This window comes from Lemur catta, chromosome 3 (genome assembly GCF_020740605.2).
Source record: "Lemur catta isolate mLemCat1 chromosome 3, mLemCat1.pri, whole genome shotgun sequence".
Classification (NCBI taxonomy): Eukaryota; Metazoa; Chordata; class Mammalia; order Primates; family Lemuridae; genus Lemur; species Lemur catta.
Window position 1 is genome coordinate 36369169 of NC_059130.1, and position 26474 is coordinate 36395642.

At 40.7% G+C, this 26474-nt stretch overlaps 2 protein-coding genes across 8 annotated transcripts in view; one reads left to right on the forward strand and one right to left on the reverse strand.

Annotated features, from left to right (window-relative positions):
• Nucleotides 1-1562: 1562 nt before the first annotated feature.
• NPHS2 (NPHS2 stomatin family member, podocin) lies at nucleotides 1563-26425 on the forward strand. Of its 3 annotated transcripts, none has more exons than XM_045547256.1 (8): nucleotides 1563-1910; nucleotides 5692-5795; nucleotides 12492-12564; nucleotides 14437-14519; nucleotides 20079-20282; nucleotides 22871-22926; nucleotides 24251-24329; nucleotides 25516-26425. In XM_045547256.1, exons 1-8 carry the CDS (start codon nucleotides 1637-1639, stop codon nucleotides 25792-25794), a joined length of 1152 nt encoding a protein of 383 aa, XP_045403212.1. In that variant the 5' UTR covers nucleotides 1563-1636; the 3' UTR covers nucleotides 25795-26425. The 3 variants fall into 3 exon arrangements, with proteins under 3 accessions (XP_045403212.1, XP_045403214.1, XP_045403213.1); XM_045547258.1 differs by having other exon boundaries at nucleotides 22871-22930; nucleotides 25516-25658; XM_045547257.1 differs by having other exon boundaries at nucleotides 22871-22930; nucleotides 24251-26425.
• AXDND1 (axonemal dynein light chain domain containing 1) overlaps nucleotides 22618-26474 on the reverse strand; it is a 119461-nt gene continuing 115604 nt past the window's right edge. For all 5 annotated transcript variants that reach the window (XM_045547251.1, XM_045547252.1, XM_045547254.1 and 2 more), the window contains one exon: nucleotides 22618-22896. In XM_045547251.1, coding sequence (XP_045403207.1) covers nucleotides 22883-22896 — 14 coding nt within the window. In that variant the 3' untranslated portion in view covers nucleotides 22618-22882. The remainder of the gene's footprint in view (nucleotides 22897-26474) is intronic.

Here is a 26474-nt window from a genome sequence, read left to right on the forward strand (position 1 = left end):
TATAGCTAGAAGCATAGATCAAGCTAACTCATGAAAGGCTGAGGAAAAAAAAGTCAATAAATGCTATGAATAATTTCATGCTTTTCCTAACAGGGAAATCTCTACAGGATGATAAACTAGTTATGTTAAATAGCAAAAATTAATTTGGGGGAATACTAAATAATCACGATACTTTTCCCTCTATGGGCCAAATGCAGCTTCAGAATTTGTCTCCTTGTAGGGTTTTAGGCAGGACCTATTAATTGAGGCAGGCACTTGAGAAGAAACATTTGCCCTCCCCCTCATGAAGCCCATGTTATAATCAGGTTTAAAGAGTTAAACTATTTAAATTACTTTATTACTAATCTTTTATTCCCAATGGCCTAACTTGGAACACATGAAAGTAGGTAGTGGAATAGTTTTTCCAGACCCATTTGAGTTACTTCAGGTCTTCACTCTTTAATAAGGTTTTTGAGAGGAAAAACAAAAAAAGCTATTACTGTGTGAGCTCAATAAATATTGAAAAATAAAAAATAAGTGAAACATTATTACCATTGTGTGATCTGAACTATTTGGGTGGAATCATAAATCTTGTGTGATCGGTTATTTAGACTACCCTTCCATTCAGTGAGACACTATTAACAGAAAGTAAAAGAGAAACCTATTCAATGTTTCAAGTCCCTCAGAAGCAGGTGGGACAGACAGCTCCCTAGTTTGTTGCTAGATCCAGCCTGGCCAGTGAACCTGGAAAGAGCAAAACTCCAGCTTTCATCAAGGAAGCAAGGGAACAGGGCCTACGCAGGGACAAAAGTCCCTTTCCTAAAAACAGAGGTTAAACCAGATCCCTTCCCTTCTATAATCTTCAAGAAGCCTTATGTCAACAACAGGTTTAAGCATTAATAAAAATAAAGGAACACAAATAATAACAGACAGAGAGAGAGAGAACTAATCTCAAAGAGCGTTTTCTTTCTCTCCTTTTAAAACGTAAATACTCCCAGGAGTAGTCAGGCAACATCATTGCCTGTTAGTGCATTAGCAGAAAAAGTACTGCCAGGATATAAAGAAATAAGTAGGAAAAAAAAAAAAAAGTAGGGAAAGTCACCCTTGAAAGGACTCCAAGGAAGAAAGGGAGAGGTTGAGGAGAAATTTCTAATTTTACCTTAAAGTCACCCTAATTTGATGGCCTTTTGTATCTCCCTCAACTCTCTAGCATTATTACACTTAGGAACACATAACTTATTCCATACCACTTTACAAATCATAAAACAAAGTGCCATCGCCCCTTCAGCAATTTGCGGGCCTCCGTGGCATTTCAAGTAACTGAATCTTCTTTACAGCTCAAGTTTTCATCTATAGAAACCCGCTTTCCAACACCACGCACCATGCCCTGGCACAGGGCTCCCACGCTACACTGTCACTGCGTTAGCGTCGCGTCCCGTCTCGGGGCTGGCAGGCGCGGTCTGGGGCTCCCCTGGCTTCACGGCGAGCAGAGCCTCCGCCTTCCGCTGGTCTCCCGCGTCCCGCCCCTCGCCCCGGCCCGCCCCCACCTGACGGTCATTATAGTCCCCGCCGCACCAAGCCCACCTGCCAGCGACTCTGCCCTCCCGGGTCCAGCCGCGTCCGCGCCTGCGGCTCGGGCCACCCGGCAGCTCCAAGCATGGAGAGGAGGGCGCGGAGCTCTTCCCGAGAGGCCCACGGGCGAGGCGGCCGGTCCCCACACAAGGAGAACAAGAGGGCGAAGGCCGAGAGGGGCGGTGGAGACCGCGGGCGCCGGGATGCCAGGCCCGAGCGGACGGGCTCCGGACGGGCGGGGGGGCCGGGGGAGCCCCGAACGCCCGCAGCCACCGTGGTGGACGTGGATGAAGTCCGCGGCTCCGGCGAGGAGGGCACCGAGGTGGTGGCGCTACTCGAGAGCGAGAGGCCCGAGGAAGGTACGGCTGCAGACAGGTCGGGCACCGGGCGGAGAAGCCGCCTTCCCACATGCCCCAGGGATGTCATAAGGTGGAATGAGTCACACCACCAAGAGCCACCGAAGCCAGAGCAGACTGCTGGACGCTCGCGTTGCCAGGAAAAGAAAGGCATGAGTTAGGAACCCAGCTATCTGCTATGGTGCAATACAAAGTAATCAGAAGAAATCCGAGTAACATTACTAAATACCTCTGGTCTCAGGGGCCAGCCATGGATGGGAGGTGGGAGACAGTGTGGTCCAGGTTGGGGACCGATCAACATAGTAAAGGAACCATGAAGTTGGTTTTTGTGGCCCTGGAAGGGCATACGGGCGGGCGCCTAATTTAAGTAAAGACATGTATTAGCAGGGCGCTCTGGACAATTATGTGGCTTATTCTTCTCTCCCCTTCCTCACCCCTCAGTCTTACCTAAGCATATTTTAAACTATTTTTGGAGATGATAATTCTTTAAATAAAAAAAAAAGCAGATGCAGAAAAGCCAAGTGGAAGAGCCAGACTTGAGTTTAAATCACAGCTTAACTAGTTGCTGGCCATGTGATCACAGGAAGGGCCTTAACTATCTATCAAATAACAACAGTAGCTGCCTCAGAGGGTACTTGTGAGGATAAAATTAGAAAAGGCACCCAAAGCACTTTTTACAAAGCCTGGAGCAAAAAACATGCTCCATTTTAGCAGAATCCTTCCAAGCTAAAAGAGGCAAGTTAGATCAAAGGAGGGAATGCAAAGGCGTCTCTTTTGCTTCTATAGGTGAAGCAGCTCTTAGGAATATATTTATCTACCTCCAGTCCTTTTGAATGGAAGGAAAAAATCATTACAACTTAAGTAGTAGGATGACAGATGTTTAACAGAAAGTAAATAAAGAATAGTGTGTTATATTGCTTTCTGCTGACTATAAAGTTTTAACATTTCCTGGCTACCAGTAATGAGGTACATGCTGGATCACTGAAAGCTACAATTTGAGAAAGATTTCTGCAGTTGGGATGTAGTTTAAATGGACCATGTTAATACTGTTTTGCCCAAATGATGCCCTTTCATCAGTCAGAAACCTCTAGTCATTAAAGAGTTGTTATGTTCAACGTTATAGCAATGTTGAGGTTAGGGGGCTCATAGCCGTTGTGTGGCAGACCACAGTGGTGTGGTAGGCAAGGAAGGGAACTGCCATTTATGGAACCCCTGCTATGTGCCAAGAACACACTGGGTGTTTACTGAGTTATCTAATCCCTTATCATCCTCTTATTACAGATGAGACATTAAGTAAGTTGCCCAAGTCCCGTAGTTGGGAAGTGGAAAGCCAGAATGCTGGAGTAAGACAGTCTCACTAAAATGCTCTCCCTTACATGGTGCTGCCCTTGATTTTTGGCCATGGTCCCAGCTACCAACTAGCTGTGGTCTTGGGCACCTTTGTGGGCCTCAACCTCTCCAGCTATGAAGTTACTAGAGCAAGAGGCCCCCCCAAATGGGTGAGAAGTCCCACTAAGGATGAGGCAGCCTTTGTGTCAGGGAGGTTTCCCCTGTTTCCAAGGAATAGGGAGCAACAGCGCCTCCTTTTTCTCACTTAGCACCACTCCCCCATACGCAGGCTACTTAAGACAGGTGTCACGTTTCTAAAATTTAGGGGATCCTTGGACTATGTCTAAAGGCTCTTCCTCCTTCAACTTTTAATGTTTCAGTATTAAACCAAACAAATTGGATATTAAAGCAACTTATTCCAAGAGAATATTTTGTAAGTAAAGCTTTAAGTTAGGTTTGAGTATAGAAACCAGTTTTCTCACATCCCTAACTACTGTACTAAAGAATTTTTGAGGCCTTTCTACACTTATTAAATGTAATTCAGTCTGTATGTGCATTTATTTTTACTTGCCATGGCTACCACTTATAACTAACTAAAAATGGCAGTGCTACTGTTAGTATCTTAAGATTATAAAAATTAATATGATGTTGGTAGAGTAGCATTTCCCAAAGTAGGTTCCAAGGGGAATAAGTTCCATAGAACATCAGTGAATATTCCTTAGAGAAAATATTACCTGGTCCAATGCTTCAAAAACACTAGAGTAAACAAAGCTAAGAATGATTCTTTACTGCAGAGATTCTCATAACTTCAATATACTGACGAGCACTGGGAACTTCAGGAATGGGATACAGTGCCCAGTATTCTTTAAACTCATTTGCCCAGGAAACTTTTCCTTTGTGGGGCACCTTATGGGATTAGTATTCTGTGGGGACAGCCTTTGGAACTGCCATACTATGACATTTAGTGCTGATTTTGACTTTGTGCTGGTGCAGCTTACATATCTGTCTTCTTCAAGTGATCTGCACATCAATTTGGTGATGACCTTTCCAAGCATGAAAATCAAATTTTCAGGCCTAACAGTTTGTTATCCTTTTTCCTCCCCATCCCTTAAAAATAGGCTTTTTACCATTTCCTAATCTTTAGTCACCTTCTAGTCCTCTACAGCAGTCCCCAACCTTTTTGGCACCAGGGACCAGTTTCATGTTAGTTTCATGACCAGTTTCATGACAATTTTTCTACAGATGGGGGTGGTGGTGGTGGAGGCAGAGCTCAGGCAATGATGCGAGTGATGGGGAGCAGCTGTAAATGCAGATGAAGCATCACTCGCCGCCCTCCCACCGCTCACCTCCTGCTGTGCAGCTGGGTTCTCCTAAGTTTCATAGAAGACATGGGCAGGGGTTGGGGGGAGTTGGAGAGGGGATGTGGCACAGTGGAGCTCTATGGCCCCATCCTGGGGGGTGGGGACCGTAGGTTTATTTATGAGATTTTTCAACTGGCAAATAGTATCACTTTGGCCAGTTTTCTAGTACATGGAGATTAAAATTCTTGAGATTTTCATAACTATTACACTTAAATCATTGTCACTATCTACTGCTCCTTTCTTCCCACGTTCAACAAAGATTTATTGAGCATCTATATTATGTCAGGCACTATTCTAAGCCCTGGGTAACAATGTCAACAAGACAAGCCCCCAAGAAGCTTGTGTTCTCGAGGCTGAATTTCCTTGATACCATTTCATTTATCACCCAAGCATCCTGGATGTTTTCCATCCCAGTTCCTTATAACTTTTTTTACAGACATTAGTCGGCTAATATTACCCCATATACATGATTTTCAAAGACTTGTCTGGAGATCAAGACCTTCATCCAAAGAGGGGTTCTAATGGAGTTATTTCAGACATTAGGGCAGGTAGTGGAAGGGGAAGTTATTTCATGAAAGATGAGCCTCTGGACACATGTGGTTCAAATCACTTCAAATACCAAAGCTGACAGATGTAAAGCACAGTTCAGGGCTTTTTATGTGTGTATGTCATTTTACCCTTATGCCAGAGATCGGAGATATAACTCATGAGCCAGTTATTATGAGATAGTTATGAAATATTAACATCTGCATTGTATAGTTGGGGAAACTGAGGTTTGAAAAGGTCATGTGCCTTGCCTAAGGTCATATGGATATGAAATGGTAGAGGCAGAACTAGAACCAAGACCTTCTTCCCAGACTCTGTGCTGTTGCAGTGTACCCCACTACCTTTCTAGGAGCCTGTTCCACCTTCTGTAGGCCCACACAGACAACACCCCAAGCCCTGGGAATTCTGACTACTCTGATATCTGGCTCATTCTAATATTTCCAGGAAAATCTCCAAGCTGCTCTGACCCCAGTACCAAGAACTGGACCAACAAGTGCTAGTCAATGAATATGGTGAAGTTTCAATATAATTATTTTTTTTCTTTTAAGGCATCAAGACCTCTGGTTTAGGGGCCTGTGAGTGGCTTCTTGTCCTCACTTCCCTGCTCTTCCTCATTGTGACCTTCCCTTTTTCCGTCTGGTTCTGCATAAAGGTGAGATTCCATGAGGACCCAAGAGGTAATTTCCTGGTGCCTCTCACTCACTGCACCATGCTCATTCTCATCTCTGTGTTTTGGTACATGTTGCTCTGTATGGAATGCCTTTACCCCCAGCTCATCTTCCAGGAGAGCTTTTACTCCTTCAATACCTTGCTCAAATGCAACTGTGAAGCCTTCTTTGACTCCTCCAGACTATCATTCCCTTCCTTGTGCTCCTGTGTCTATTATATTTGTTGACACCCATCTCTCCCATTAAACTGAGAGGCACTTCAGGGCAGGGGCTACATCTAGTTCATTTGCACTCTGTGACACAAAGACTGGCCCAGAATGGCTCATAAAATCCTCTCCTCACACTTCCAGGAAACTTCTTTGGCTGCTTCTATAGACCATGAGTGATGGCTATGTTTGGCCCACAGGTGGTTACACATGACTGCCCCCAAGTAAATGAAGACCTGTGTCAGTTCAGGAAGCACATGCTAAGATAGAATTAGAAGAGTAAGGGGTTTACTGGGAGGCATTGCCTGTGAAAGATTAAGGGGAGAGAGAACAAGAGTAGGCTGGGGAAGTCTTCAGACAATGATGCAGATCTGACACTTGTGATGTGAGAAGAGGAAGAAAAGATTGTGCAGAAAGAGCCTCAGACTGTGGTGCAGCTCTGAGAAAGTCTTGGCCAGCCCACCTAGTCTTACAAATGACTCCAGCAAATGACATTCTTAGTCATTGCCTAGAGCTGTCAAGAAGAGCATGTTCTTGATGAAACACTACAGACGCTGCTGGGACTCTTGTTGGTAGTACTCCTCAATGGTAGGCAGAGGCTTCTTCCCCTTCCTCTTCCCTTCCCTACCACTCCTCCTCCACCTTTTCCTCCCCTCCTGCTCCTCCATGAAAAGGTGTTGAATTTTGTCAAATGCATTTTCTGCATCTATTGAGATAATCACATAGTATTTGGACTTTATTGATATGGTCTACATATCCATTAATTTTGGGATATTAAAATCCCACTTGATCATGCTCTATAATCTTTATTACATGTTACTTGATTCAAGTTGCTAATAATTTGCTGAAGATTTTTGGATCTATTAATATATTCATAAGAGTTATTGGTCTGTATTTTTCTTGTGATGGCTCTGTCTTGTTTTGTTATCAGGGTAACACTGGCCTTAAAGAATGTGTTGGGAAAATTTCCCTATGTTCTATATTTTGGGAGAAGTTGTGAAAAATTGGTACTAATTCCTTTTGTTTTTACTTGAAAAACTTTGAGGTCATGTTGCAGCAGCAATTAAAGCTTCTATTTCCTTCACATTCAAATCCAAGAAACAAATATTGATTCCAAGTTAGACTTCAATGTACCCAATGAGGAAAAATATATCAATACTAAAAAATATTACAACACAAATTCACTTACTGGCTCAAACTATTATAGCACCTGTTGTGGACTCTAAGAGCCACTGTACTCCTGCACCATTTGCTGCTTCTTCTTCCAATAGAAATATAAATGCAGACAATGTTTATTAAAAGCAACCAATGTATCAGAAAAGTTATTCCCATTCAGATTGACTTAAAAGGTCTAAATCTGTGCCAAACAAAACTCTGAAAGAATGGGAAATAAAAGAAATGCTGACAACAGTGCTACAGCCCAGCTGCCAGCTATCCATGTGGAATCACACAGTGCCCCAAGCATTTTAAAAGCAGATTGCAATTCTGCATTCAGATCAAATTATAATTATTCAAATTCTGTTTCCTAAAAGGTGACTATTAAACTGCATCCCAAGCATCCTGCCGTGGGTCTCCTCCTCCCCTCCACCTTTTTCAAGTTTCAGCTACAGAGGTGAGGCCATAAAGGGTCCAAGGCAGGCTAAAACTAAGAAATCAGGTCTGACTTTCTCTCCCTAATATTCCTTGTGTGCTATTTAAGAGAATCTTTAACATAAATATTTAATTAAATCCAACGAAAAATGAGAAAGGCATGATACAGAGGTGGCGGGGGAAGCAAGAAAAAAAAGGCACTAAGTCACCACTGTCGTCCAACATGCAGCGGCAACTTCAGCCAATTAGAAAGATGAGAGGAAAAACCCCACGGGAGTCCCAGGGAGCAGAGACGTCTTGTTCAGCTGCCCCCACGCACACCAGTGGGCGGGCCTGCGGTGTCGCCTGCAGGGGGCGAAGGGAAACGCTCCCGCTGAGGCTCCTCTGCGAGCGCCTGTGTCCCCAAAGCCCGCACGTGGCCATTCCCGGGAGTCCCGGCTGGCCTTCAGCCAGAAATCATGCAAACGCCCAGCTCGCGGGGAGGTGCAGGAGGCGGTGGGCCCGCAGCACCGCCAGCCCTGGGAGGCCGGGAGATGAGCCCCGGGGGCGGGGCAGAAACCCGAGAGGAGCCTCCAAGAACATTCGATCCCGAACCTTACTTTGAAAACAATTTTTTCTACAAAAGAAAGAAGGGCCCTGCAGTCTACCCCGGTGCCCTCCCGCGCCCCCGCCTTACCGAGCCCTCGGCGTGTCTGCCCGTCGCCGAGCGCCGCTGAGCCGAGCGCCTGGCCACCGAGGGCAGCCGGCCCCGCGCCAGCGCCTCACCCCAACCCGCGGCCTCAGAGTCCCCACCTACAGCCCGCTCCGTGCTCGCCCTCCGGGAGTGGAACGGCCCCTGGGGACGCCTGCGGGCCGGCGCGCGGCACGGCGGAGCCCGCCGCTCCACCGCCGCCTCAGAACATTGGGATTAATTCCTTGTAAAACGTTTGGCAGAGTTCACCATTGAAACCATCTGGTCCTGAGCTTTTTTTGTGGGAAGTTTTAATTTTTTTAATTATTTTTAATTTTTCCCCAGCTTTATTGAAGTATACTCGAATAAAAATTATATTTATTTAAGGTATACAATGTGATGTTTTGATATACATATATTGTGAAATGATTATCATAATCAAGCTAATTAACCTATCACTTCACATAATTATGATTTTGTGTGTGTGTGTGTGCGCGCGTGGTAAGCACCCTTAAGACCCAACTGTCTCAGCAAACTTCAAGTATACAATACAGTATTATTAACTACAGTCATACTGTACGTTAGATCTCCAGAACTTACTTTTCCTACATAACTGAACCTGTATCCTTTGACCGACATCTCCTCATTTCCCCCACCCTCAGCCCCTGGTAACCACCATTCCACTCTCTGCTTCTATGGGTTCAACTTTTTCGGATTCCACATAAAAGTGCAAGCATGTGGTGTTTGTCTTTCTGTGTCTGGCTTATTTAACTTAGCATAATGTCCTTCAAGTTCATCCATGTTGTTGCAAATGGCAGGACTTCCTTCTTTTTAAAGACTGAATAATATTTATATTCATGTATATATACATACCCCTGCACATATATGTATATATACATACACCACATTTTCTTTATTCATTTGTCTGTTATTAATGGGCAGTTAGGTTGTTTCCATATCTTGGCTATTATGTATAATGCTGCAGTGAATATGGGGCTGAATATATCTTCAAGATACTGATTTCATTTCCTGCAGATATATATTCAGAAGTAGGATTGCTGGATCATGTGGTAGTTATATTTTTAATTTTCTGAGGAACTTCCATACTGTTTTCCATAATGTCTGTGTCAATTTATATTCCCACCAACAGTGGACAAGGGTTTCCTTTTCTCCACATTGTGGTCAGTTTTAAAACTACTAATTCAATCTTTTAATTATAGGTCTTTTCCGTTTTTCTTTTTCTTCCTGAATTAGTTTTGCTAGTTTATGTCTCTGTAGGAATTTGTCCTTTTCATCTAAGATATCTAATGTGTTGGCAGACAGTTTTTCATAGTGTTTTCTCTTATAGTCTTTTTCATCTCTGTAAGGACAGTAGTAATGATCCCTTCTTTCACTCCTGATTTTGATAATTTGAGTCTTCTCTCTTTTTACTTCATCAGACTAGCTAAATATTTGTCACTTTTGTTGATCTTTTCAAAGAATCAACTTTTGGTTCCATTGATTTTTCTCTCTTGTTTTTCTATTCTCCATTGCATTTATTTCCACTGTAATCTATATTATTTTCTTCTTTCTGTTGCTTTAGATTTTGCTTGCTTTTTTATTTTCAGTGTTTTAAGGTAGAAGATTAGGGTATTATTTTGAGATATTTCCTCTATTTTATTATAGACATTTATAGCTATAAATTTACTTCTATGTACTGCTTTAGTTGCATCCCATACATTGTGGTATCTTATATTTTTATTTTCATTCATCTCAAAATATTTTCTTATTTCCCTTGTAATTTCTTCTTTAACCCATTGGTTAGAGTGTGTTGTTTACTTTCCATATATTGGTAAATTTTCCAAATTTTCTTCTGTTATTTATTCCTAATTTCATTTCTTTTTTTTTTTTTTTTGAGACAGTCTTACTCTGTTGCCCGGGCTAGAGTGCCATGGCATCAGCCTAGCTCACAGAGACCTCAAACTCCTGGGTTCAAGCGATCCTTCTGCCTCAGCCTCCCGAGTGGCTGGGACTACAGGCATGTGCCACGATGCCCAGCTAATTTTTTTCTATATATAATTTTAGCTGTCCAGATCATTTCTTTCTATTTTTAGTAAAGACGGGATCTCACTCTTGCTCAGGCTGGTCTCAAACTCCTGACCTCAAGCGATCTGCCCACTTCGGCCTCCCTGAGTGCTAGGATTACAGGTGTGAGCCACCGCGCCTGGCCGTAATTTAATTTCATTGTAATCAGGAAATATACTTTATATGATTTCAGTCCTTTTCAATCTGTTTTAAGTTTGTTCTATCGCCTAATATATGATCTGTCCTAGAGATGATTCATGTATGCGTGAGAAGAATATGTATTCTGCTGTTGCTGGTGGAATTATGTATTGATGTCTGTTAGTTCTATTTGTTGATAGTGTTGTTCAAGTCTTCTATTTCTTGTTGATCTGTCCAGTTGTTCCTTCCATTGTTGAAAGTGGAGTACTGAAGTCTCCGACTCTTATTTCTACCTTCAATTCTTTTGGGTTTTGCTTCTTGTATTTTGGAGCTCTGTTTTTAGGTACATACGTGCTCATCATTGCTGTACTTTCCTAATGCATTGATGTTTTTATCATTATACAGTGTCCCTCTTTATTGCCAGTAACATGTTTGCTTCTTTGTTTTAAAGTCCATTATGCCTGATATTAGTTTATCCACTCCTACTCTCCTTTGGTTACTGTTTGTGTGATATATCTTTATCTGTCTTTTACTTTCAGTCTGTTCATATCTTTGAATATAAAGTGTGTCTCTCCTATAGACAGTGTATAGTTGGCAGGAGGCTCTTCTTGAAGGGTTATCTGAGCACCTGTATGACTGCCACAAGATCCAACACTGATTCAGTCATGGGTGGTGAAAAAGGCTCTCAGATATGGTCACTTAAGATGGTAAAGCCTAAGAATCCAACTGAGTAAAAGACATAGCAGTAGAGCCAGGCAGTTACATTTGAGCAAGGTCTTGAAGGAGTAAGACTCCCCCCTTTATCTCTGGGAAGATTTATTTCTTCCAATACAAGCAGAAAAGAAATAAGTACTGCTAGGAAATGAAGCAACTGGGAATTGCTGGGGTATACTCTGGAAACCAAACCTTATCATTTATTCTTATTGTTTCAACAAGCAAGGCAGTGTTCTGGCACAGGAGTTGTAAACCTCAAAGACAAACAAGGCATGGTTCCTAACTTCAAGGGACTTACAGGTAGTAGAATCCATTACCTTAAGAAACACACTACAAAGTGTGTTTATTTTGGCCTCTATTATGTTTTTATATTTGGCTAGTTATTATTCAATGGAGCTTTTTAAAGTATAGAGAGGATGAGGAACAAAAATGACTGTCTACAGTCACAAATCATTCCTTTCCTCATTCATTATTTATTGAATACTTACTATTATCAGGCATTTTTTTAGGCATTGAGAAGAAATGATTTATTTCATATTATCAAGGAGTTCATAGTCTGGTAGAATATATATAAAAATAAACAGACCAACAAGTTAATGATAAACAAGCAATAGAACTCAGATTTTGATCCTGGGCCAGAAAGTGGAGTTTATTTTTAAAGTAGTATGCAGAAATTTTCCTAGTTCTCTTCTAATAGACAGACATTTCTACACAGAGATCTTTTTTTGTAACTTAAAAATACCTCTACACACTTTCAAGACACACCCAATTTTTCTAGATCTATCACCAGAGAGAATTGACAAATTAAAATCCAATAGAATCACTTTGAAGCAGCCTGAGAAAAAATTGCAGTTTAAAATAAAATATCACAAGTGGTATTAAAATATATTCCCTCTGTTAAATAGCTAATGAGTGATATGATTGATATATATATATATATGTAAGCTAATAATGTAGAAGTCATTGTAAAATACAAGATTAAACATGCCCTGATAAGATTTCTTTGATACGGAAAGTTGGACATAGTAGAAACATTAGTTTTTAGATAATCATGAGTCTTTAATCAAAATTCCATCCTTGTGCTGAAAAATTAACAAGACCAATATATTTTTTCATTGATTTCTGAAATTCTACTCTTACTAAATGTAGATTTTAGAACTTTAAGTATTAACAGAAATTTTTTCTTGGTTATCAAAACAAAATATTTCTGATACCTAGGATCATTCTTGTGCCAAGACCTTTTGAAGACTTTCTTTTTCTTTCTTGGAGTAATTTGAAAGTATTAAATTTCTCTTTAGGTTGTACAGGAGCATGAAAGGGTAATTATATTCCGACTGGGACATATGCTTCCTGGAAGAGCCAAAGGCCCTGGTAAGAAACATCCTTTCTTTTTTTTAACAACCCACCTCCTGACTTGCCAATTTCTTCGATCCATGCATATTTGTGATATGGACCTCAGATTACATGAAGTGACTTGATTCATGATATCTGCATCTTCCAATCTGTTACCTATAATACAGGTTATTAAGAAGTTGTTCAGAGAGCATTACTACCAGGTCACGGGTGGCCAAGAGAAATAAAGACAGCCACATGCTAGGGCCATGCTGGCTGAAATAGCAAGTCAGTTTAGGACCCATGGCTGGGGACTGGCTTGAATACAATGTGTGTATGGTCAGAGTCCTGTGAATTCTCAGAGAAAAGCTTAGCTACTTCAGAAACCTGGGGGTGACCAAATCATGGGAGATAGGCAAAGCTCAGCATCTAAGTAACAAATTGGTCTTTAGTTGGTGGGATTTAAGAGACATAGATTGAGCACTTCTTGTGTTTCAGACACTGCACTATCAGGGATGCGAATATAGATGAATAAGACACAGTCTCTGATCTCTGGGACCTTAAAACCTAGTGGAGTTGCTATCCAGAAGTCCAAGCTGTTAATGGGGCACAGAGAGTAGTATGGTTAGTCTGAAAAGTCTAGTAATTGCAGTTTGGAGATCAAAGCCAGCCAGGAAGGTATGAGAAGGAACAAAGTCCCATTGTGCATGTATTGGAGTGGGTCTGAGTTCTAAGCCAGACCTACAAAACCAGGTAGAGAATAGAGACCAGACTAAGACACATAAATCAGAGTTTGAATATTTAGAACCAATAGATGGGTCCATACAAAAGTGGAACCAGACCCTGTAGTTCTAAGACATGGATGTCTTGTTTTGTCCCTGGTTTTTGGGAACCTTCTTGATTGGGGCTGAGAAAGGCTAGTAGCTGGGCTGCTCCCCAGATGGATCCTGTGCTCTGTGAGGTTCTCTTTCTTCCAACAAAGCTTTGGCTCTTGCAGGAGCCCACAGCAACCAATGGGCTCTCAGAAAATCTCTATAAATTAATCTATACATGTGTATTACACATTGACCCTGTACATTATATTGGCTGGGTGAGGACTAACTAGCCAGTGAGAAGGCTGGTATCATGATATTGCTATTCTAATTAATTCTGGAGTTCACTTTTTTTTTTTTTTAAGAGATGAGATCTCACTCTGTCACCCAGGCTGGAGTGCATTGGTCTGGTCATAGCTCACTGCAACCTCAAACTCCTAGGCTCAAGTGATCCTCCTGCCTCAGCTTCCTGAGTAGCTGGGATTACAGGCGCACACTACCATGCCCAGCTAATTTTTTCTTATTTTTTGTAGAGATGGGAGTCTCCTGTGTTGCCCAGGCTAGTCACAAACAGAAGTTCACATTTTAAGAAATACCACGTAGAAGTTGCTGGCTCTAAAATTTGACACCTGGGTACACGCCTAGATTCAAAAACAATTTTAAAGAGCACCTAATAGGCACTAAGTCAGACACTAAGGCTAACAATAATGCATAGGACATTCCACTTAGGGAGCTCCTAGTGAAGGGACAGACATGTAACTGAGATCTGGAGGGCCCAGCACCATGACTAAAGTGACCACACAGCCCAGTCTGCTGGGGATAATCCCTCTTTACACTTGTTATCCTAGAGCAAGTTGTAATAGTGTTCTTTCTCCTTTTACCCTCAAAAGTGTCTCAGATTGAGCAACAAATTATATGGTAACCTCAGATACAACAAAGATAGTAAAGGGGTGGAGGTGGGATTGTCCAATGGTCTGTGTATAGTTGGAAGCCAAAAACAGCAATGTAGCATGCAACTTGACCTGAAAAAGTGAACCCCAAACATCTCCATGCTAGCTATTAGCTATTCACCTGTCACTTCCCCCTCCCCTTCCTCTAGGTCTTTTCTTTTTTTTGCCCTGCCTGGATACCTACCACAAGGTTGACCTTCGTGTCCAAACTTTGGAGATACCCTTTCATGAGGTAAGCCAAAGGGTGGCTTTTACTTTCTCTCTACATTTTCCATGGCCTACCTACCAACACTGGCCCAGAGCAAAATAACTGATTATGTTCAAAAGTAGGAAAGAAAAATGGAGATATGGCCTATATCAGAATTAAAAACTTTTGTGCATCAAAGGAAATAATCAACAGAGTGAAGAGGCAACCTATGGAATGGGAGAAAATACTTGCAAATCATATATCTCATAACGGGTTAATATCTAGGAGGTGCAAAGAACTCATATATCTCAATGACAAAAAAGCAAACAACCTGATTTAAAAATGGGCAAAGGACTTTGTGATGGTTAATCCTATGTGTCAACTTGGCTATACCATGATCATTTGACCTATATTTGGTCAAACACATCTGGATGTTATTGTGAAGGTATTTTTAAAGATAAGATTAACATTTAAATCAGTAGATTTTGAGTAAATCAGATTACTCTCTATAATGTGGGTTGGCCTTGTCCAATCAGTTGAAAGCCTCAAGAAAAAAAACTGACCTCCCCTTGAGGAGGAGGGAATTCTGCCAGGAGACAATATCAATTCTTCCCTGGCTCCAGCCTGAAGATTTTGGACTTGCCAGCCCCCACAATAACATGAGCCAATTCCTTAAGATCAATCTCTCTCTCTCTCTCTCTCTCTCTCTCTCTCTCCCTCTCCCCCCTCTACATGTGTGGGTATGTATGTGTGGGCATATGTGTGCCATATATATTAATAAGTATATATGCATACACACATTCTATTCTGTGTCTCTGGAGAACACTGACTCATACAGACTTCAATAGACATTTCTCCAAAGATGACATACAAAGAAGGTGAAGATATACAAATGGGCAACAAACAGATAAAAGATGTTCAACATCACAAATCACTAGGGAAATGCAAATCAAAACCACAACAAGATACCACTTCATACCCATTAAGACGGTTACTATTTTAAAAAACTCAGAAAATAACAAGTGTTAAAGAGGATGTAGAAAAATTGGAATCCTTGTGCACTGCTAGTGGGAATGTAAAATTGTACAGCCACTATAGAAAACAGTATGGCAGCTCCTCAAAAAGTTAAAAATAGCATTACTATATGACACAGCAATTCTACTTCTGTATATATATTTAAAAAAATTGAAAGCAAAGTCTTGAAGAAATATGTGTACACCTATGCTCATAGCAGAAAGGTAGAAGCAACCCAAGTGTCCACTGACAGCTGAATAGATAAATGTGATATATAACCTATGATGAAATATTATTCAGCCTTGAAAATTCTGATATATTCTACAACATGGATGAATCTTGAAGATATTATATTAAGTGAAATAATTCAGTTGCACACACAAAAAAGAACAAATACTGTATAATCCTACTTATATGAGATACCTAGAGCAGTCAAATTCACAGGGACAGAAATTAGAATGCTGGTTGACAAGAGATGGGGGAGGAAGGAATGGGGAATTGTTGTTTAATGGGATACAGTTTTGCAAGAGGAAATGAGTTCTGGAGATTGGTTGCACAACGATGTGAATATATTTAACACTACAAAGTGTACACGTAAGATGGTAAATTTTATTTTATCTATATTTTACTACAATTAAAATTTTTTTAAAAAGAAAAATAGAGATAATATCCAGATTTTTCTATCAGTGATTCAGAATTATAAGTCTTTCCTAAATTATCTCCCACTTTTAGTCCGAGGTTCTTTCTCATTCTTTCTTTGGGTAAATAGAAGATCTGGAGGACATTATTTTAAGTGAAATAAACCAGGTACAGAAAGACAAATATTTCATTTTCACTCTCATATATGGGACCTAAAAAAAAATTGATGTCAAGGAAGTAGGGAATAGAATGGTGGCTACTAGAGAGAGATTGGTAAGGGTGGTGGGAAGGGGTAATGAAGAGATGTTGGTGAAGGGGTAATTCTGTTTGATAGAAGGAAGAAGTTCTGATGTTCAGTGGTACAATGGGGCAACTATCATTGACAATAGTTTATTATATTTCAGAATAGCTAGAAGTTTTCAAATGCTCCCAACATAAAGCAATGATGAATGTTTCAGGTGAATCTTGTCCCAGTTACCCTGATTTGATCATTGTATGTTGTGTGCTTGTATCAAGATGTAACATGTAATCCATGAATATGCACAATTATTATGTATCAATAAAAAAATTTTAAAAAGCTTAATTTAGATAAATGAAAGAAATAAAACTTATTCCTAATCTCAAAGAGATATTTGTACACAGATGTTCATAGTAGCATTAGTCACAATAGCTACAATGTGGAAGCAACCCAAGTGATCATCACCAGATACATGAATAAGCAAAATGTCATATATACATACAATGGAATATTATTCATCCCTAAAAAGGAAATTCTGACACATGCTACAACATGGATGAACCTTGAAGACATTATGCTAAGTGAAATAAGCAGTCACAAAAAGATAAATACTGTATGATTCCATATATATGAGGTACTTTGAGTAGTCAAAATCATAGACAGACAGTAGAGTGGTGGTTGCCAGTGGCTGGAGGAGGGAAATGGAGAGTTACAACTCAATGGGTACAGAGTTTCTGCTTTACAAGATACAAAGAGTTATGGAGATGGATGGTGGGGACAGTAGTCACAGTATTATGAATGTATTTAATATCATTGAACTGTACACTTAAAATGAGTAAGATGGTAAGTTTTTTTTTATATATGTATATTTATTTATTTATTTATTTATTTCAGCTCATCATGGGGGTACATAAGTTCAGGTCATATACATTGTCCATGTCCCGCCCATCCCCCCGAGTCAGAGTCCCAAGCACGTCCATTCTCATTCTCCAGACACTCATCATGTAGTCATACCTCCATCCCCTCCCCCCCCACCTCCCCGGGTCTGCACCTTCAAGCATGATCATTCCCCAGAGGGTGTGCAACGCACTCATCATGTAGGCATACACCCATCCCCTCCCCCCACCCCCCATCCCAGTCTGATATCCAATTGGTATCCTTCCCCGATGTACATTTAGGTGATGATCAGGGAAACCAGTTTTCTGGTGAATACATGTGATGCTTGTTTTTCCATTCTTTGGATACTTCACTTAATATAATGGGTTCCAGCCCTCTCCAGGAGAACCAAAGAGATGTCGTATCATCGTTATTTCTTATAGCTGAGTAGTACTCCATGGTATACATATACCACAGTTTACTAATCCATTCGTGGATTGATGGGCACTTGGGTTGTTTCCACATCTTTGCAATTGTGAATTGTGCTGCTATAAACATTCGGGTACAGGTGTCTTTGTTAAAGAATGACTTTTGTTCTTCTGGGTATATGCCCAATAATGGGATTGCTGGATCAAATGGTAGGTCTACTTGAATCTGTTTAAGGTATCTCCATATTGCTTTCCATAGGGGTTGCACTAGTTTGCATTCCCACCAGCAGTGTATGAGTGTTCTTGTCTCTCCGCATCCATGCCAACATGTGTTGTTTTGGGATTTTTTGATAAAGGCCATTCTCACCGGAGTTAAGTGGTATCTCATTGTGGTTTTGATTTGCATTTCCCTGATGATTAGGGATGTTGAGCATTTTTTCATACGTTTTTTAGCCATTCTTATGTCTTCTTTTGAAAAATTTCTATTCACGTCATTTGCCCATTTTTTGATAGGATTGTTTGATTTTTTTCTTGCTGATTTTCCTGAGTTCTAAATAGATTCTTGTTATCAGTCTTTTATCTGATGTGTAGTATGCAAAAATTTTTTCCCATTCTGTAGGCTGTCTGTTTATTTTCGTGACTGTTTCTCTCATTCCTACTCAAAGTCATGGAAGCTAAACAACCTTCTCCTGAATAACAATTTTGTAAAGGAACAAATTAAGTCAGAAATCAAAACATTCTTTGAATTAAATGACAAAGGTGACACAACTTATCAAAATCTATGGGACACAGCTAAAGCAGTCCTGAGAGGAAATTCATTTCCATAAATGCCTATTTCAAAAAGACAGACAACTTACAAATAGACAACTTAATGAATAGACTCAAAGAGCTGGAGAAAGAACAGACTGACCCCAAACCCAGCAGAAGGCGAGAAATTATTAAGATCAAATCAGAATTAAATGAAAAGGACAACAAAAATACTATAAGGGAAATTAATAAAACAAAAAGTTGGTTCTTTGAAAAGATAAATAAAATAGACACACCACTGGCTAGACTAACCAAGAGCAGAAAAGAAAAATCTTTAATAACTTCCATCAAGATGGTAAGTTTTATGTTATATGTATTTTAACACAATTTAAAAATTGGAAAAAATCTGAGCCCTAATCCTACTACCCACAGATAACTTGATATTTGGAGTGTATCCTTTCAGACTTTTCTATGTATGTGGTTATATTAATGTTTACATTAAATAAATATTTAATATATTTTACAACTAAAAATATTTAATTTATTATATATTTACATATATGTGTGTGACATATACACACATATATATTGTATCATACCATATATACTATTTTGTAACATGCCTTTTTATACAATATATTGTGATTATCTTTTCATATATTAGCTATATTTCTACTCCTTTATTTTAAAGAGACACATAGCATTTCATTGTGTGGCTGTATCACAATTTATTCAACCAATTCCCTATTGTTGATGTTAAATTCTTCCCATTTTTTAATTTCAATAAGGAATACCGTGAATAATGTCCTTCTAGCTAAATCCCTAAAATATGACCTTTTGATAAGTATTGGAAAATGGAAATGTTAAGAATATGCATATTTTTAGGGCTTTTGATATGTATCACCAAATAGCTCCCTAGTGTATAGTCTGGCAAGCAATGCATTAGATTGCTTGTTTCCTAGAACATGATTCTCTTCTAGTAGATTTTTTTTTTTTTTTTGGCATCGGTTTACAAAGACCTGATACAGAATGAACTGAATGTTCTAAGAGAAGAAAAATATAAGAAAGAGAAGAAAAAATCCTGAATATTCTAACAAAAGGATTTATAACAGGATTCATTTAAACTGTGAATTCATTAGTGTATTTAATAAAAATTCCACAATTTTCAGGTCAGGCACAGTGGCTCACACCTGTAATCCTAGCACTTTGGAAGGCCGAGGTGGGAGGATCACTTGAGCCCAGGAATTCAAGACCAGCCTGGACAATAGAGAGACCCTGCCTCTACAAAAAATAGAAAAATTAGCTGGACCTGGTGGTGCATGCCTGTAATCCCAGCTACTTGGGAGACTGAGGCAGGAAGGTCGCTTGAGCCCAGGAGTTCAAGGCTGCAGTGAGCTATGATGATGCCACTGCACTCCAGCCAGCCCAGGCAACAAAGAGAGACCCTGTCTCAAAAAACAACAAAAAGAAAACCCAAAAAATTCCATAATTTTCAAAAACATGTCTATTTTGAATAAAGGGCAGGTCAACTATTCTTTTTTTTTTTTCCTTGCTATAATCTTACACTGAGAAATTTATCTTTGAATACATTTAGTTCCTCTGTCCTCTCATGAGAAAGGAGCCCAAGAATTAAGCCTGTCATCCAAACATTTTTCTGCCTAGGTTGTGACCAAAGACATGTTTATAATGGAGATAGATGCTGTTTGCTACTACCGAATGGAAAATGCCTCCCTTCTCCTAAGCAGTCTTGCTCATGTGTCCAAAGCTGTCCAATTTCTTGTGCAAACCACCATGAAGCGTCTCCTAGCACATCGATCCCTCACTGAAATTCTTCTTGAGAGGAAAAGCATTGCCCAAGATGTGAAGGTACTTACATAAATTTAATATTGAACGTGCTGAAATATATTTTGTTCATTTGTTTATTGGCCATTTATTAAATCTTCTATGTGCCAGGCATTCACTGTTCAAGGTACCATTCCTTAGGGAGCTTATAGCTAGTTCAGAGGTTGCCAAATTGACCCTCAGTCAATTATAGTCACTGGTATGGTACTGGTGAGTCAATCATTGCCACAGTTTTAGCTCTCAACTCTCCCCAAGTAACTTTGAATTCACTGTGAAGTATTCACATAGTACAGAGTGTTGGGAATGGTTGTTGACAGGAGTGGTGGGGCTGGTGGGGATGGACAGGAGGGGCTGATGGTACATGAAGCTGAGAAGGCATGGTTCCTGGGAACTTACATTCTAGCTGAGGACACAAGCTTAGTATGTACAAAGTTAAATAACAAGTTCAAATGAAACTTTCAGATAAAAAGAGGTAAGATGTCCCAGAGCCTTGCATGATTAATTACCCAATCAATTGTCTAGATTTAATTGATTTGGAATTAGACAGGGGAGAGGAGCAAGGCGCCTCATGTGGCCCACAGGCAGCAAGCCCAGCAATCTCATCCATGGCCAGGGTAGGCATCTTTGATTCTTACCAAGACAAGTTGGCAAAAGGTATTCATATTAAGAAGAGAGGTGAGAAGAAAGCAGGATTCCAGGCAGCCAGTCAAGTGGCAATTACCAGCAGCACTGGAGCCAGGGGGGAACCCAGGTGCAGAACTGGGCTAGGAGGTTGTGAATCATGTTTAGCGGGAAGGAGGACCTCAACTGGAGGGACCCTGAGAATTATAGGCATTGATAATGATTCTGTCCCATAAAGGACACCCCCCTTCACCCTCTCTTGCTTATTTATCCCTCTCCTCTAAAGGATAAAGTCCAGATGCTTGACATTCAGGCTTGCCCTTGTTACACTGAATTATATTAATAATATATATATGTATACATATATATATATGTATATATGTATACATATATATATATATATATATATATAGATGTTCCTCAACTTTACAACAAGGCTATGCCACAAAAAGCCCATTGTAAAGTAAAAAATATCATAAGTTGAAAATGCATTTAATGTTCTAATAAACCCATCATAAAGTAAAAAAAAAAAACCATAATTTGAACCATCGTATGTTGAGGACTGTCTATATTTACACATTAGTCTTCTCAGATTATAAACTCCATAATGGCAGAGGCCATATTTTGTCTATCTCTTTGTCCTCAACATGGACTTGTCACACAGCAGACAGATAATGTTTTTTGGATGAATGAATAAATGACCCAACTGTTGTAGCCTCACCTTTTGCCATCCTTCCCCCACTGACTCTAGAACTCCACCCTATGTCATGTTTTTCCAGCATTCAGCACTTGTACTTATACTTCATGCCTCCTCTACAGCTGTTTCCTCTGCATTGAATACTTCCCTTTTCTCTACTGGCAAAATCTTATTTATCCTTTAAGATACTACCTCCTCTGTGATGTTTTCGTCAACTTTCCTTACTCTCACTAATCCCCCAAATTAGTCATTCTTCTGAGCGTTCTCATTGCACTAATCTTACTATTTAGCCACTAAGAGATCATCAGAAAATAAGTTCAAACAGAAAAGAGTTTGGGCTGACATGGAGAATTCCGTGCCCTGCTCCTTTTTTCCAGAACCCACAGTTCATTTTCTTCCCTCTCCTGTTCCCAACTTCCATGGGGGAGTCAGGAGGCTGGGAAGCAAGGGGAAACTGATGCTACCAGCAGTAAAGAGGTGAAAATACCCTATAAATGAAAGCCATTTGGAAGAGAGGCAAGAAATTCTTGTTCTCTAATCAATGCATTTTAAAACAGATTCAACAAATATGCCATCTGTATTAATTCTTATTGTTTCTGTAACAAATTACCACAGACGTGGTGGCGTAAGACAACAACAAAAGAATTTATTCTCTTACAGTTTTGAAGACCAGAATCCAAAATCATTTTCACTGGGCCAACGTCAAGGTGTCAGCAGGACACCTGTTTCCTTCTGGGGGTTCTGAGAGGAGAATCTGTTTCTTTGCCTTTTTCAGCATCTAGTGGCTGCCTGCATTTCTCAGTTTGTGGCCCCGTCCTCCATCTCCAAATTACATCACTCCAGCCTCTGCTTCCATCATCACATCACCCCCTCCTGCCCCGCAGTCAGAGCTCTCTCTGCCTCCCTTGTGTGAGGACACTTGTGACTACATTCAGAGCCCACCTGGATAATCCAGGATAATCCCCCATTTCTAGATTCTTTAACTGAATCACATCAGCAAAGTCCTTCTTGGGGTAGCATCCACAGGTTCCAGGGATTAGGACAAGGGCATCTTTGGGGACCATTATTCAATTTACCACACCATCTTGAATTCCACAAATATTTATTGAGTGGCATTATGCAAGTTAAACAGCTCTTCACAAGGGACTGTAAAGTTAAACAAAAGAAAGCAGGCAAATAATGTCCTTTGAAAGGAAATGTTCTTAGTACAGAACAGTGGCCATCAGGGCTTAGTTAGACACGCTCTACTCACACCTGGAGGCTCTCACTGACATCTGAACTCTTCCCTCCACAGGTTGCCTTGGATTCAGTGACCTGTATCTGGGGAATCAAAGTGGAAAGAACAGAAATGTGGGTAGGAAATTAACTGGGAAGAACAGTATGATAAAGGAAAATATTTGGTTTAATATAAAATTTTTCATTTGAAAAGTTATTTTTACTGAGTATTAATTATGGCTACATTAGCATAAATTTGGAAAAAGAGAAAAAAATTACCTAATATCTCATAGCCCTAACACAACCCCTGTAACCTTTGGGCAAGTTACTCTCATGTTTTTTTCTCTATGCATCTAAAAAATATTTTAGATAAAATTTACAACTTTAACCATTTAAAGTATGGTTTTAGTATATTTACAAAGCAGTACAACCATCACTACTATCTAATTTCATAACATTTTCATTAATTCCCAGAGAAAGCCTGTACTCATTAAGTGGGACACCCCCATTCACCCCTCAGCACCTGGGCCCCTGACAGCCATTACTTTAGTTTCTGTCTCAATGGATTTGCCTGTTGTGGACATTTCACATAAACAGACTCATACAATATATGGCCTTTTGTGTCTGGCTTCTTTTCACTGAGCAGGATGTTTTCAAAGTTCAGCCATAGTGTAGCATGAATCAGCACTTCATTACTTCTCATGGCTGAATAATATTCCACTGTATGGCTATACCACAATTTGTTTATCTGTTCATCAGTTGGTGGACATTTGCTTTGTTTCCACTTTTTGGCTATTATGAATAATGCTACAATGAACATTGATTTGCAATTTTTGTGTGTGAATATGTTTTCAGTTCTCTTGGGTTCATAGCTAGGAGTGGAATTACTGGGTCATATGGTAACTCTATTTAACTTTTTGAGGAACTACTAAATGGTTTTCCATATATACATTTTTCATAGTTATAATCAGGGTAAAAAGACAAGTTTATATCTTTTATGCAATGCATTAAGTATTGTTCTTGTTTGGTCAGTTCTACCCTTTTCAAAATCAATTCTTCTCCTTATAAACTTAGATGAATTCCTCTTATCTTTGTTATTTAATAGTATAGCTCTTCAAAGCTGTTTTTCATTGTTCAAATTTAACAGTTGTGGTTTAGATTAAATCCTAAGTGGGAAAAATGAGCACAACTCATCAACACAAACTTTGCTGTGCGTATGAAGAGAAAATCGTAGCTGCACTGTAATCAGTAATAATACAAACCTGCATCTCAGCCTCAGCACTGGAGATGCTCTTGTCTGCTCACCTTCTACCTCCCAGGTCTAGGGACAGCACACTCTGCTGACTCAGAGTTTGCTGCTCATCCCAAGACGGCAGTGGAGAGAGTTGCGAGTGTGTGCAAAAGCCCTGGCCCCTGTGCCACTGCTCACACCAACACGCCCATGCTCCTTCTTTTTCAGCAAGGATGTGAGGCTGCCGGCTGGGCTTCAGCACTCCCTGGCTGTGGAAGCCGAAGCTCAAAGACAGGCCAAAGTGCGGGTGAGCCAGCGCTGAGCACTCTTGTCTTCCCACCGAAACTGCCCTTTGAGGAGCACCAGAGAATCCAAAAGAAGGCCTGCTCACGGAGAACATTTCCCCTTTGCTTCTTTCACCTTTTATTCAGCCAGACACAGGGCAGAATCTGGCGTGTGCCCTTACCATTCTGCTAAATTGCTCTCTTAAATTGTGTTAGTAGCTTCCCAACCGACTAATGCAACATCTCTCCTTCTCTCTGAAACTGGTGATAACAGAGACCACCTCCTCCTTGACCCTTGCCTTCACTCTCTCCCCTTAAAGGCATCTCTTCCCCAAACATCATCCCATCCCTCTTCTCTAGTGCTGGCATTGTCCCCTGAATAATAATCTCAGTCACCTATCACCTCTAGGTTAGCCCAGAACTATATTCCTAGCGCAGTGCAAGTTTTGGAGGGACAACCATGATCACGGCCCAATCCCCGTGATGCCAGAGCCAAGAGCAGGCTGCGCTGCTCACGGCCTCACGCAGGCCAGCCAGTGAGAAACAGATCTGGCTGCCGGCAGCTTCTCATGATTGAGGCATGGGCGGGTGGGGTGTCGGGAAGAGGACAATGAGGAATGAAGGGAGGCAGATTTCTCTCAAAGAACGGAGAGAAGGAAAAAATCCTAATCATTTAAGAGGATCAATAACTTTGGGACAATGAGGGGAGATAGGGAAGGGGAAAGGGAGAAAGGTGGTCCCCTGGGCAAAGTTACTTTTAGGTCTCTGGGCCTAGTCCTCGAGGATTTGCCTACTTTCAGGTGGCATTTCGGTGATGACACCGGCACATTCTCTCCAGAAGTGTTTACCCATTCACTTTGCCCAAGTTGGGAGTTACCCTTTCTTACTTCCATGCCTTTGCCTGGAATGCTGGCCAACTTTTTCTCTATATTGACAAAATCTTACTAATCCTCCAAGGTCCACCAGGCATTAATAAGTCTCCTTCATTTATGGCCCTTAACAGCTTCTACCTTACATTACAATTAATAATTTAATCTGTCTCCCTAGCTCAAGACCCTTCAGAAAAAAGGCCCAACCTGTTCTGTGCGCAACAATGCCCGCCACCCAGTAGATGCTCAGTGCTTGTCTGCTGAGTCACACTGAACAGTGATTATGACCTTCATGGAATGAAGAACCATGACTTTGCTTTTCTCCACATCTGTTTTCTAGATGATTGCTGCAGAAGGGGAAAAGGCTGCCTCAGAGTCCCTGAGGATGGCAGCTGAGATTCTGTCAGGCACCCCAGCTGCTGTTCAGCTTCGATACCTCCACACCCTTCAGTCTTTGTCCACAGAGAAACCTTCCACTGTGATTCTACCCCTGCCATTTGACCTGCTCAATTGCCTGTCTTCTCCCAGCAATAGAACTCAGGGAAGCCTCCCCTTCCCAAATACTTCCAAACCCGTTGAACCACTAAATCCTAAAAAGAAAGACTCTCCCATGTTATAGGGGGGATGGGGCAAAGGATACTGTGAGTATGAAGGGGCCTGCCATAGAAAAGCCACATTCCTGAGTGAAGTCCTCTGTCCTCACTTCCTGCCCTTCCTATGGTTGCCCATAGGGCATGCCCAGGAATGTGTGAAGTCACAATGCAGCAACATAACATGCAGCGAGGACGCAATGACAGAGAAGGCATGTGACAAGTTTAGATAGATCACCTTATGAGAGCAATTATGAGAAAGAGCTTTAGTTAACATTTTACTTTGGAAAAGATTTTTAGTCTTGATGTGGTTAAATTTTGGCTTCTGAAGAATTTAGTTCAAATGGCCTTTTTACCGTATGCCCCTTAGGCAAGGTCTTGGCAGCTCCCACCACCCTTCCTCTGAGATCCTTTCCTCGGCTTGTCACACTCTGTTGTATTCCTGTGCTTAAGAAGCAGGCTTCTCTCCAGCTACACTGCCAGTTCTTCAAAGACACGCCCTAGTCATGTATCCCTTACCACACTCCTTTTGTCCCACCTGTATCCTCATGCCTAACCCTGATAGTTACACCACAGTGACACTTAAATGCTCCTGAGTGAATGGAAGGAAAAAGAGATGTACTCAGGTAATTTACACCTAATTAAAGAATTTAAAAGGAATTCTTTTTATGGAGACCTCTTTTTTAAAATAAAGAAATAAAAGGACAGA